A 13,978-nucleotide genomic window follows, 5' to 3' on the forward strand; every position below is an offset into this window, starting at 1 on the left:
ATCGGTGGCACAAAAATAGTGGTGCAACAGCGTGCAGAGCGCTGCCACTGAGAGCTCTGCTAACTGCACCTCTGGTGCCATCCAGCCATTCGGCTGTAAAGAAGGCAGCAGAGCCACATCTGCAGCACACTCCCTGGCAGCCCCAGCATCCTATTCCACAAAGACTTAAGGTACAACAGCCTCTCCATTCCTCTGTGGTCGAGTACGGAGATCCTGCAGCAAACAAAGAACGTTTCAGCCACTAGATGGCAAAAAGCACCAGGAGTTGCTGCAGAGCTGCTGCTCTGGCTGGCTGTCCCCCATCATTCCAGACTCAGGGGCAATCCTGTCCATATCTGAAACTCGTTTTAACAAATGCAATCTTTAAACATCCGAGGGGAAGCCTTAACAAACACACACGGTGAATTCATGTAAATTTGCTGTGACACCTGCAGGAGCCCGCATGCAGGGATGCCCATAGGGTGCTGCTATGTGCTGTGCTGCCTGTAGCTGAAGTGCTTAGAATTATCACAGGAACACCAGAACTGAGGAATGGGATGGGTAATAAGTACTGTGTATACTCTATGCATATTTACCATATAGACAGGAGGGCCATCTAAATTAAAATCCCCCTGTATGTCTGCTACACGAAGTGCTGCCACTAAAACCCTTCAAAGCACTGAACCGATGTATTTCACTGATACAATCAGAGCACCTTGCAGCAAAAGCTCACCTACAGAACTGTTGCTGCAGCCAGCACGCCCCTGCAGCCCACAAGTCATAAAGGAGTAATTGCTGGTTCTGTGGGTCCAGATGGGATTTACTTACCCTCCTGCACACATAACTAGGTACAATGATATATCTGCTACCCCTCCAGGCCCCGTAAGGATAAGGGGTCTGAAGGATTGATTTCAGAAAATTCTTTTAAAAATAAGGAAGGAAACGGGTTAAGTCTATTTCAGTTTACCTGCAGACTGTGGTCTTACCCTAAGCAGTAAATGGGGAACTGGCTGGTTGGATCTCAGACCAGGAGCAAGAGACCAGAGCTTTCTGAATTAGCAATTATAGACTGTGCATGAGGCAGGTATCTCTCCAGCTCACAGCCAGATGCATTGCTGTCCCACAAGACAATTAATGCTTAATGATTAATGCTTACAGAGAGCCAGCACAAATAAGAAAAGCTTCATGTATAGCTTAAGATTACTAACTACTCTGGTAGCTCTGATGCCTGGAAACAATGACAGAAAAACAACAAACTGCTTTTGTCCTTGATATGTACTGAGGATGAGTTGCTTTTCAGAATGTATTACAGCAGCTCTTTCAGTCTTGGTATAACCTGAATCACCAACACCGACGAATAGATCTCTGGGAAAAAGAGATGAACACAGCACGTACATTGGTACGTGTGGCTTGCAAGCGCCCTCTGTTCTGAAAACGTCAGTATTTACTTATTTCTGGGCTGATGCTGCTGGCACATTCTCCACCTCCCACTGGAAAGTCCACACTTTGTTGAAAGCAGAGATCTGGAAGTGGATCGCAGGGCAGTTATTGCTGAGGACAGATCCACTCTTTCCCATCACCTGAGCACTTTACTTATGCCTCACCATGTGGTATTGCAGGCTACCTTAAATTAACCTATTTGTATCCTCCATGAGCCTCTTAAGTCTCCTGGAGCAGGCCAAGAGATGCAGGTTTTCCCTGCCCATCTGCACATGGCTGTGAAGACACATGCATCTTCTTATCCTCTTCTGAGCTCCCCTAATAGCTGCGGTTCAGACAAGGAGATCCTGGAGGGTTGTTGCCCAGGCTGGGCTGTTGCTCTCTGCTGGTCTTCACTCTGCCTTCTTAAAAAGGACTAAAAGCCAGGACATCAAGTGAACTATAGTTACTCCTTCATGTCCTGCATCCCAATGCTGCCTTAGCCATGCACCTCCATCCAGGTGAGCAGCACCGCATCAGTGTTTGCTCCTCCCCGGGCTGTACATCACAGCCCAGTGCCGAGAGCTGATTGTACAGCACGGCACATTCAATTCACGCTGGGAACATCAGCTCCCCCAGCTCTCCTCTCTGCATCTCCCAAAGGCGAGCGAGCCGCACCACGCGGGGGTGCTAGGAAAGCGCAGCAGGGAGGATGCTGCTCCAGCTGCAATGGTGAGCAAGGAGGAAGCGATCGCCGGTGCTGCACTTACACGGGGGGTGGGGCTGACTTCTCTGCAGTCTAGTGCTACAAAGCCCAGTTTCCCTTGGCCGTCTTTATTTCACTCACTTGATTTGCATCCATTGAAAAAATAGGGCGAGTATGAGTTCTGCAATTCCTTGCTTCATGGAGCATTTTATTGCATTTCATATGGTAAGAAGTTGATGTTTTTTCATCTCTTAGTGTGGTCAGTTTATATTGCAAGGCTGTTAAGAGCTTTATTTCCATGTGGATCTTTTGGCTGTGAGGGGCAGTTTTGCCTCTAGATTCCCAAGCCATCCTTAGAAGCCTGTGCTAATGAAGTGCTCTTTTTTTTTTATCTCCCAGCACGCTGAAGGCAGCGTTTGAGAAGCTCAAGCAACGTAAGTATTCACATCTTGCTTTGTGACCCAGGTTCAGGCAGACACACTGCGCTGGCACCCTCTGGGTTACTTCATCCTCTCCCCCTTATACTGTTAACCTTTCCGTCCCAGTCAGTTCCTGTATCTAGCATGGAGGTTGGGGGGAAAGCACATTCACTCACACACTCACATCCTCCTCCAAGTCTGGGCACTGAATCCAGCCTCTGAAGGCACAGAAAATGGCTTTCTCCTCAAGTTATTTTTGTCCAGATCAAGCTGCAAAATACCAGCTCTGTTCCCTCCTCCACAAGACACTAACATCCACATAGGATGCTTTCTAAAGGAGCCCAGGGCAGAGTTAAAACCTTTCACACAGTCATAAGCCAATAGGACAGCGCTATCTGGGTACTGGTGCCTGCTGTTTAGATAACAAAAGCACTCTTTCAGAAGCAGCTGGTGAATTAAGGTACTTTTAGAGCCTGGAAGGGGGAAGCTCAATGGTTTTGGAAAGTGCAGGGCTTCGTTTCAGAGTCACCAAAGCTGACAAATGCAGAGAAGCTGCCAGCCACTTCAAACAGCATCAGTCAGATGCTATGAAATGCAATCCAGCTTAGCTGACCCTTGGAAATTCTCAGCTTGCAAGCTCCCTTGCTGACATTTGTGCCAGGCTGGAGGCAAGTAGCTCCCATGAGCAGAGAGAACACAGTGGATGGAAGGCAGACACCAGAGGGAAAATGGAGGCCCTCCCCCAGCACCACAACACCTGAGGCTGGAGTAAGTGGGGCTAGGAAGAAATACAGGGAGATCCTACACTTGCTAAAGCTGCTCTGAGCCAGTGCTCCAATTCTGCAGCAAGGGATCCTGCCCACATCATTTGTGAGCACTGAAAGGACCTTCAGCAGGCTCTATTCAGGTTCTGAGCACCCTCAGGAACGTCAAACCCCTTGTATTTCCACATGTACTTCTTTGCTGAAGGCCAGATTTTAGAAATATCTCCTGAATAATATGACTTCACCTCTAAAATCCTTTCCACTGACTGCACATGAATTCTGATCTGCTTTAGAAATTGAAAGTGTTGGAAACTCTCATATCCAGCTGGCAGGAATGCTGAAGGATGAACTGAAAGGAATAGAGGAGTTCCGAGAAAGGCAGAAGGAGCAAAGGAAAAAGGTGAGGAACTCACTAATCTTTGATACAGACTGGGTCAGCAGTACATTCTGATGGCCTCTCTTCAGCCATACGCTGTGAATACTGCAAAAGACGATGAAATGTGCCCAGTGTACCCTTCTGTCTCCATACACTGGACTGAAAGCCTCTTTCTAATCCCAGCTGGAAATTAAGTAATGCTCTGAACTCCGGAGACAGCGGCTTTAGTCACTTTTACTGCCTCTGCTGTAACTGCTGATGCTATTCTTATTCATGTAAGAACTTAATCCACCCTTTACTCTTTTTTATATCCTTGCTAATTGCATTGCTTTGGCATGATCCGGCATGATCTCTAACACGTGCTAAAAGAAAGAGATAACATAAGCATCTAAAATCATAGAAGAATAATGATTGTTAGGCAGAATGCAGCACATACGCCAAATACTTGGAATAGCATCAACTTGATGCTGTGCAGTAAAACTCAGAGTACATCCAAAGTTATCTCATGCCCCGTGGTCTCATTTGGCTCTAAATCCCTGGAAAATCAAAAGCTCTCAATGGAGACAAGCGACTCTCACACCTCTGGTTCCATGGGCTTGAAGACAAAGAGCTGACATCACAGAAAACAGTGATTGAGGGAATGGCACAATCAAATACCCCGACCTTAGATCATTATTAGTAAAGGTAAACATGTATGAGCAATGTCCAATGCAGCAACATCCTCATGTCTACAACCCAGACGTACAGGAGCAGCACAGAACTTTGAATATGAGGGGGTAAAAGCAGTGCTGCTACTGAGATTAGAAGCGCACAGCAAGTCACAAATGCAAAGCATGCACCCAGTCATCAGCATTTGTCTCCCTCATCCCACCTCATCACTAGGATCCTCAAAGAGAGGCTTCTTCCTGCTTGAAAACAGTAAGTCTAGAACTCAAACAGAAACTGTTAAAGGGGCCTGGAAAAAATGGTCAAAACTCCTTTGGAGTCTTGGGACCCATTGCAAAGTGTTTTCTCCTTCAGCACATGGCTGTGAGGAAGCAAACATCAGACATACTGGAAGGTGTCAGCATTTTTGGAGATCTCACATAACACTGCTCTGTGCTTGTGCTGGCTCTGCTGCAGCTGCCATCGGGACTGTGCTATGAGCCTGATGTCAAGCACGTTTCTGGGTGACCCCAGAGGGAGTTTTGCTTGAGCAGAATATAAAGATCAAAGGACCAGAAGTCCGGCTGAAGAAACCCATGCCCTGCCAAATAGGAGCATATCTCATGGTCACACAAGGCTGGGCATAACAGAATTAGAGCTATAAAAGAAAATCCAGCACTGCCGACCAGATTACGTTGTGGAAATCAAATTGCATAGAGCATAAATTTATCAGAAGCAATGAAATATAAATTACACAGGAACCGTTTGGGTTCAAAATGGACAATTACTGCTGGCCACGTGGGTGAGAATGTGGTTTGGTCTGCAAAGACGTGAGATCGAGCTCTTGGGCCAGCAGTGAGCTCTGCAAGCAGAGCTGATGGGCACTGATGGGTGTTACACTATTTAATCTCCTTAAGGTTAAAAAAAAAAAGAGGGGTGAGGGAGGGAGAGAATGAAGGCCTCCATCCTCTCTGCTATTAATGGAAAGCACTGAAGCAGAATTATCTTGGATTATTTTTTTTTACCCGACACACTGATGCTCTCTGTGCCACTGAGAAGCCCATCAGTTACAAAAGCAGAGAGAAGTCATTTTCTGCACAGGCACGTGGCTTGTAGAGAGACTCTGCCAACGCCTTTCCTGATCCTGCCAGCAGGCAAGGAGGGAAGGTCCAAAGAAAGAAATGCTCACACTCCTGTGTGTTTCTTACAGTACGAGTCTGCAATGGAGCGCATGCAAAAGAGCAAGTTGTCCCATTATAAGAAAACTATGGAGGTAAGCAAGGAGGTTTTCTGCAGGTTCCTCAGTGCAAACTCACCAGTTTGAGACAGGGTGAAATCTGCCTCTAAAACTGCTCTAAAGAAGAACAGTTGCAGACCTGTCAGTGCTACAGCTGGAACTGTACTAACTATTTGTGTTTACATGCAGTGTCAATCTAAGTAAAGCTCTAAGACAGGGAGTACTTCTGGTGCAAATAAAGATATCATTTGCTTCTGAGAACTCTACTGAGAGAGCTCCCTATGTGGGGTTGGCTCTGTCTCACAGCTTGAAGTGCTGGCTCAGCCACCTGGCAATCCAAGCCATGCTGGGGAAGTGACAACCAACCTGTCCTCACTGGCACATTGGGAAACTTTGGGTCTAACTTGGTCTCCCTGCACTGGATGCACCCACAGTGCCTGTGCTGCATCTGTGCAGAACACCCGTGGCACTGACCAGCTGGGCAGGGAGCTGGCAGCACTGGTACAGAGCAAAGAAATTCAGAGCTGTATGAAAAGGGTCTGATTCCTGCTGCCAGCCTCCCTGCTACAGCTTCTCAGTGCTGTTTTTAACAAGCATATCTCCCTGGTGTCATGGGGAATTCTCTCCTTGGCCAAAACTTGGGTGATGATTTGTTCCCCTAGGCTGCAGATGAGCAACTCCAGCTTCTAGGAGCCTTGAGACAGCCCAGCCTTGTTCCCTAACCCAAAGCCTCACATGTGATTTCATTTCAATTGGATACAGTCAAAGAAGAGCTACGAACAGAAGTGCAAGGAGGCGGATGAGGCTGAGCAGTCCTTTGAGCGGATGAGCGCTTCAGGCAACCAGAAGCAAACAGAAAAGGTACCTTAGACACAACAGACCTATCCAGCAGATGCTTAAAAGGGAAAAAGCTGTTTTTCCTTTTCCCGGGTTCAACAGAACACTACTAATTGAACAGCCCATTCCACAGGATGCCAGGGGTTGCTTTCCCTTCTAATTAACCCCTTAGAATCAAAATGGGAATGAAGCACCTTCCCAAGGGGGCCTTCCTTCACAGACTGCTCAGTTGAGCTTGCCATCCCTGACCTTGTCCTGTGGCGGGCTATGGGAGGGACTGAGTTATCCAAATAGTTTTCTTAATCCCAGGCTATGACCTAAGTGCTTTGTAAATCCTGACAGCAATCTGAATGAGAATTTCCCCCCAAATCATTCATAAGAAAGAAGCAAGTCAGATGGATGTCACGCAGCTAGCTTCGCCTTTTGGTTGCTTACATTTAGTAGGCATAGTATCTTACATTAAAATGCATCTTTCTCTCTACATTTTTCTCCTTATGCTTAGTTTAATTTCATCTAAATTTACCAACTCAAAAATAAATCATTGGAAATTAAGGCACTGCTGTCCTTCATTGCATCTTCTGATACTTGTAGCTGACAATTCACTAACTTTTAATGGGAACATTTTACAGCAGAACAGATGGAGAAAACAAAATAAATGAACTCCCTTTGGCTCGATAAAATCAGTGCAGTGTAAGCAAAAAGGATCAAAAATCATCTCAAGGAGCAGAAGGGGGAGGAAACACTAAAAACAGCATCAGAAGTTTCCATTTTATTTCCCACCCTCCCTAATCTTTGATGAATTAAACCTCCCAGCTTTGCCATGGGAGGCAATGGGAGGGATGAAATCCTGGACCTACTGAAATCACGCCAGAACAACTCTCAGTAACTTCAGTGGCATCAAAATCTGACCCAGCTCCTTTCACTCAGAAGGATCCCAGGGCACTTCCTTGCTGTTATTTCCACACACAATTGAAATGCACAGAGGCATCTCACAAGAAACACCAGCTGTTTAATTCTGCTCAGCACTTGCAAACAATTGGGCCAGGAAGAAAATGAGAAGGAAGCTGATGTTTCCAGTTTACTACACATTTTCCAGCCAGCTGTGAGGAGGAATATGGTCATGAGAACCCCTACCTGAGCATTGCTTTGAAGGGCAGAAGGGAAGAATGTGTGATACCGCTTTCTAGAGCTGTGCATTAATGTACTGTCATCACCATCTGTGCAGAAAGACCTGGGAGCACAGAGCTGTCAATAACGTGCTTATTTTCATTTGTTGGAAGCTGCAGAATAAAAAAAAAAAAAACCCAAAACAAAAAAACCCTGCTTAGAGTGAATTCAGCTTTTAGTCTTCTGAGTTGTTATGGGAAATAGTCTGGCATTTGCAAAGTATTTTTAAAGGCTGTATTCCTGTCATATATGCATTGCACGAGGAGCTTGGGAGGCGAATATTTTTAACTGACATTTATTTCTGCTTATAAATATCTACTGGAAAAGCACTTTGGACACTCTAGAAAGTAACCTGGACAGCAGACACAAGCTTTGGGCTGGAGCATGTTAGCACTGTGCTCCTGCAGCAGGGATCCCTTGGTAGAATGATATAAGCTGCCACATTTCTTTCCCCTGCAGTCAGTGGACTTATGTCTACACCTGTGAAATCCTGCTCCCTCCTTCTCTATAGCACATGCTCAACAGAGCAGATGGTTGGACTTGATGATGTTAAAAGGTCTTTCCCAACACAAATGATTCTATGATTCTAAAGATGGAACAGCCAAGAACTGGAGCTTGGAGCATTAACTCTATAAGGGGAAAGGGGGGGAAGGCAGCAGAACACTGTGCCAGGAGCAAAAAATACGGGTAGAAATTAATTTGAAGTGTTTCTTTTCCTGTTTCAGAGTCAGAACAAAGCCAAGCAATGCAGAGATGCAGCACATGAAGCAGGTGATACTCTATTTGCAACAGAACCAACATTTTTTCTCAGCAGAGATCTACCAGCATGCTAATTTTGAAAGCATCAATCAAATCAAGTGGGCTAGACCCATCTGAAGTCAGGTTTCATCTACCCAAAGATAACACAGTGAAGAGAAAAGCAAGCCTGTCCATCAGCTACACTTATTTTCACGCCTGTGGACGTGCAAGTCTCATGCTGTCATTGAAGATTTTACAGCAGACTATCTTTAAGGACTTCACTCAGCAAAAAAAACCAAGCTCTTCTCAAAGCAAGTTTGAAAGCACAATGACGCTTATTGTCCTAGGCCCAAAAGACAATGCTGGCAAACCTCTGAGCTGGTTCATGAGCTCAGGTTTGGCCCTCATTGCTCATATTTAAGTTTACTACAGCTCATGGTTTACCTGACTGGCTGAGTCAGAGGATGGACATGGCCTTATTTCTTATAATATTTCTTATTTACATAATCCCCCCATATATATGTACACGTATATACACGTGCACTTACTGACCATCAGTTTCAAGCTCACACATCCTCATGACTTATTTCAGGCCTGGGGTGTAACAGAGTAAGAGCCACAGCAAAATCCTCACAGGAGGAAAAAGAGGAAGACTATCATTTTTCTTGCCTAACTGTTGGGTTTCTATTGTGTGTGTGTGTCTGTATTTACAGAGAATGTGTACAAACAGAACATTGAACAGCTGGATAAGGCCAGGACGGAGTGGGAACAGGAACATATTAAAACCTGTGAGGTAAACATTGACTTTTACAGCAATGTATTTACGTGCTCTTTGTTTTATCCTACTTACAGATACCCGTCTAGGTCCTCAAATATTATCTCAAGGGTTTTGCTGTTTGCTTTACACCGAGTCTTTGCAAGAACACTACAAAATCTAGAGCAGATTCAGACATAGTTATAGCTGCCTCACTTCCACGTTTCTTGTTTGTTCAGCATGTGTAAGTAAATACAGAGGAAAGGAATAAGTGTAGAGGTGTGAAAAATAGAGCAATATATGAACTGGTACAATCTAGTTGCATTTCTTGCCAGTTTTCACTCACAATGCAACTTAAGATGCTACTTCTAACGATGATCCCCTATCATAGACAAGATTGTTTCTCAGCTGCTTTTTTTTCAGTAGAAGATTAATGGGAACATCCGAAAAATCACTTTTAAAAGATGAATTTCAGAACGGAAACAAAACGCACTAAAACAGTCCATTAAAAACAAACATTCCCTCCAAATTATGTCTTGCGAGAAGTTTCCAGAATGGCTTCTTGCTCCAATACAGAACAGCTTTTGCTTGTTCCATTTTTGTTTGTTAAATATCACAAAAGTTCAAATGAGATTAAAAGTAACATTTTTACACTAAGCAAAAAAAAAGTATTTATTGTAGCATCATTGTAGAGCAAACAAAAGTGCTGGGTAGCCTGTATGTTTCACATCACGTGTTACATTCACCTTTGAGAACGTTTGCTCCCTGCCAAGAACTAATCTCTTCCACTGAAGGATGGTGGCTGGGGGAGGTCTGTTTCTGTTGTGGACAAGGAGATTAGCACTTGGTTTCTAAGGGACTGGTTGACATCCAGATCTGACACACATACTTGGTTATAATGATCCTGTAGATACATTAGCCATCTGCTGAAGTATGGTTTTGCTATGTTTACTTCTTTCGGGTTTTCCTCCTACATAAAATAGCTTTCTGGTTCTCTGTTTCCTCTTAAATATTCCCAACCTGGGAGCACTGGGAAAGTCCCACGGCTGCCACAGCAAACTTTCTATGGAAACTTTGCCAAGCCTTAATTTTCCCAAGATACACAATTTCCCCCTCTTAAAAAGCCAGTAAACAAGCAAAACATTCCACAACCTGGAAGACTGTTTCTCCCACGTGGCTAAATTCATTACAGCCCACAGAGCTTGCGGCCTGCACACTGCCCAGCTCCAACAGCCACTCAGGAAGGAACGGCACTTCTAACCGCTCCTTTAAGAAGCACTTGTAGGTAAATGAGCAGATTTCATGAGACCTTTCAAACTGCTAACTGATGGAAAAAATCAGCTTAAGACCCCAAACTTGTAGCTGCACAGCACAAAAGCTGGAGGTGCTAAGGTCTGTAGCTAAGCATGGGATACCCATAGCCTGAAGATCCTGGCTAGCAAGTACAAGCACCAGAACAAGCTGCACTGTGAGGCCGGGCTGTGCTCCTTGGCACAAGCAGCCCACATTCACAAGCAGGCCTGTCACACAAGCTGATGGCATGAGAGATGTGCCTAACACAGCATGCAGCTGCATAATGCAAAGGGTTTGACAAACCCCAAGTCACTCTGTTTCTCTCTTACAATGAGCTGCATTTCCTGCAAGGGCATCATTTACCTGGAAAATTCCCCATTGAACAGCCCTGTCCATAGGCTTTTTATTCTGCATGGACAGCAAACTACGAATTTCCCTACCCTTCAGGTTCTCTTAATAAGCTGTTTCTCTCAGAAACTGGTCCCAACACCAGCTGGCTCTCCCTTGATTGACTCTTTTTATCTTTAAGTAAGATATCCGATGGCAGGCAGCGCACCCAAGTATTCTGCTGAATGCTGCATACATTTCGTGGTGTTCTGGACATAATTACTAGCAAATGGAGATGGAAACAGATGGCTGGAAGCATCTGAGCTTTTCACACCTCATAGAAAACCAAAAACTGACTACCAAAAACTACTTCTAACACTGGAACTTAAATAAAACAAAAAAACAACTTCTAAAGTTTTCCAAGACAGTTTATCTGCCTCTTCCCCCATCTCAGTGCATATTTATCCTGTGGGTTTTTTCCTTTCACTCTCTGTACATCTAGCCAGCTGTACAACATTAATAAATTAGACAGATGAGGGAGAGTAGAGAGATGAAAAAACACCTTACCTTTACCCTGAAAATAACCTTAGAAATGAGCAAACGCAACCTCAGAGAGTCTGAAATAGTTCCAAAGGGGAAGTCTGGTAAGACATTTTGGATGGCAGAGATGGATATTTCTGGCTTTACCTTTAGCACAAATACAACCCCTCATGACAGCAATCTGCTACACTTGAAGACTCCAGTGCAATGGGCAAGGAGGACCCTCACTCTGAACTCCTTGGCAGCAGGCAGCATTCAAACCCAGATACCAATTCCTTTCCTCTGCCTTTTTTGTTTTGTTTTTTACCCCACTCGTCTGCAAAACATAATTCATTCTTAACAATAACTTTAAAAAACCATTGGGCACAAGCAAGTAGATAGTGTTTCTCCAGTAGCCAAAGGGCTGTCCTCCATAAAGGCTCCTTCAAGATGGTTTGCAGGTTTAAGAACTGTCACTGCCTGCAATAGAACTAACGTGACACCACTTCACATCTCTTTGGCTTCAGGTTTTCCAGCTCCAGGAGTGTGACCGCATCACCATCCTCCGGAACTCACTGTGGGTTCACTGCAACCAGCTCTCTATGCAGTGCGTGAAGGATGATGAGGTAGGGGCCAAAATCAGGGAGCTTCACATGCAAAAGACAAACTGCAGGAGTCCTTTGGAACATGAAATGTCAAATATTAAATTCTTGAATTCTGTTTTGTAGCTGTATGAAGAGGTCCGGGTAAGCTTGGAGAACTGCGTCGTAGAGTCAGACATAGACTACTTCATTAAGAGTAAAATGACAGGAACACAACCCCCAGGTAATTATTTCCTTTGGTCTTAACATATGAATCAGCCATTAGCATGTGGTTGGGCAGCCCACTCCACTGGGGAAAGCCAAAGGAAGGACTCTCTGCTCCCACTATGCATTCCCACCCCCTGTGGGAATAATACTTTCTCCTCTTAAGACGTTGTTTGTGTAGGGGCATGACCCCACCTGGGGAAAACTGTGAATGAAATTGGCTTTGTCCTAGTAGGCAGTAGTGATGTGAAGGTCACAGACTGTCCACTCAACCCAAAAGAATCCTCTCCATCAACTTTATTGATCAAAATCTCCGAGCTGAAATGGAGAGTAGGACTGGAAGAACTAACAGCAGAACTATATGGAAAACCTGCTGCTCCAGGATAGGGCTTCTCCAAACACATCAACAAAAATGAGGTCATTCGACATTTCACATGATGAAACAAACCACACCTTCTTACTTCAACAAGCAGTATCAGATATTTACAGAGTGAATGCCTGCACTGCCTGAAGCAAACAAAGATTCACAGCCTTTGTAAAAGGACAGAAAACTCCCTATTTCATCTCGTCGTCAGCTGACCTGATGATAGATCTCTATTCTGAAATGATCTCTTCTTCCATTTCTTTGTTTTTTTTTAAATCTGTGTACACAGACTGTATACTTACACAATCTGCTGTAATACCATGCTGAGATGCCAAAGAGGAACCCCTTCAATGTTGACTCAGGAGTCACAAGAGAGTTTACTTCCATTCAGAACACAGAACAAGGTACACTGGTATAAGAAAGCTGTATATTGACAAAAGCCTTCCATGCTATGGATCTTGTAGGTGCAAACATCAGCAGTACAAGTGCCCTGGACCATGGGATAATCTTGTTAGGAGCAGCTCAGAGCCCAGATCTGGCAGCAGTAACAGCCTGGTAACTCCTTCAGCAGGGCTGGATGCTGTTAGTAATCCAGCACTGAGTTACCTAAGGCTTGTTTACTCTTTAACCTTTTCTCATTACACCCATGACAATTAAGAATCAGGACTTGGAGAATTTTTTATTAAACTAATACATCGATGCTCATGCTTGGATGTCATGTTGCTGCTACAGTTTATTCCTCTTCTCATAGGGGATTTAAATTTGACTGCTACAAGAGCATTTACCTAGGAAAAGCTGCAGTTCTCCTTTCTGACAGTGAAAATGCACCTTGCAATGGTGTGAAAATTCTGCATACAAAGAACTGTAATTCTCAGCTAGGCTCACTCCCTCTCTCTCTTCCTTATGGGAGATCTCTCATTCTCTGGTCACCCAGGTCATTTTATGCACACAGTTCTTGGCTATGTCAGGACTCATTTCTAATAAGAAAGAGGAGGGAAAAACACTTGAGAGCTTTATCAAATGCAAAGAAACAATTGATTCTTGGTTTGGTTTCTTTTCGTTGTTGCTTTTTGGTGTTTTTTTTTTTTTGCGACCTTCTAGAAGGTGACGTTCTGGAAGTGATGCCCCAGTACCTCTACAGCTCTTGCTAATGAGTTTGCACAGCAAAACCCATGTGTGGTTTTGTATTGTGTAGAGGTAGATCTTTACCCTGACCAACCTTTTGGTTTCTTGATGCTGTCGCTCTCTCTTCTACCTAGTCAAGTCATGAACTACAGGCTAAAAACTACAGCAGGAGAAAGTCTGGAAGGGTAAGAAATGCAGACTCTTAAAATGGTAAAAAAAAAGAATAATCCTTTAATACCATGAGTCTCTGTTGTAGGAGTTCTTTGCACTCACTATTGTATGTGCCTGCTCTGTTTATGGTCTTGGCTAGTCCAGCATGAAAACATCAACACAACCTTTAGTCTAAGTTCAAAATCTTACTTAATTACCTGGTATCAGAACTGAGATAATAGGTTATCAGGGCTTCCAAGTCAGATTTGACTCATATTTGTTTGACTTTCACACTGAGAAGGTTTCTGACTACCAGCTCTAAGCTACTGCACTGGCAGCTGTAAGATGAAAAA

At 44.3% G+C, this 13,978-nt stretch overlaps 2 protein-coding genes across 3 annotated transcripts in view; one reads left to right on the top strand and one right to left on the bottom strand.

The window, feature by feature from the left end:
* SCAPER (S-phase cyclin A associated protein in the ER) overlaps nt 1-13,978 on the bottom strand; it is a 195,531-nt gene that overhangs the window by 163,227 nt on the left and 18,326 nt on the right. The window lies entirely within an intron of this gene.
* Nucleotides 1-13,978, top strand: part of PSTPIP1 (proline-serine-threonine phosphatase interacting protein 1) — a 42,716-nt gene that overhangs the window by 19,672 nt on the left and 9,066 nt on the right. Inside the window, exons 1-9 of one of the 2 annotated variants that reach the window (XM_085515864.1) lie at nt 1,906-2,329; nt 2,504-2,538; nt 3,581-3,687; nt 5,519-5,581; nt 6,308-6,406; nt 8,275-8,320; nt 9,001-9,080; nt 11,708-11,806; nt 11,909-12,005. In XM_085515864.1, the coding sequence (XP_085371990.1) occupies nt 3,622-3,687; nt 5,519-5,581; nt 6,308-6,406; nt 8,275-8,320; nt 9,001-9,080; nt 11,708-11,806; nt 11,909-12,005 (550 nt within the window). In that variant the 5' untranslated portion in view covers nt 1,906-2,329; nt 2,504-2,538; nt 3,581-3,621. Of the gene's footprint in view, nt 1-1,905; nt 2,330-2,503; nt 2,539-3,580; nt 3,688-5,518; nt 5,582-6,307; nt 6,407-8,274; nt 8,321-9,000; nt 9,081-11,707; nt 11,807-11,908; nt 12,006-13,978 lie in introns of those variants that run through there. The other variant, XM_015872761.3, reaches the window with a different exon arrangement.

Source organism: Coturnix japonica, chromosome 14 (genome assembly GCF_054131305.1).
Source record: "Coturnix japonica strain WE chromosome 14, WE-NBRP24, whole genome shotgun sequence".
Taxonomy (NCBI): Eukaryota; Metazoa; Chordata; class Aves; order Galliformes; family Phasianidae; genus Coturnix; species Coturnix japonica.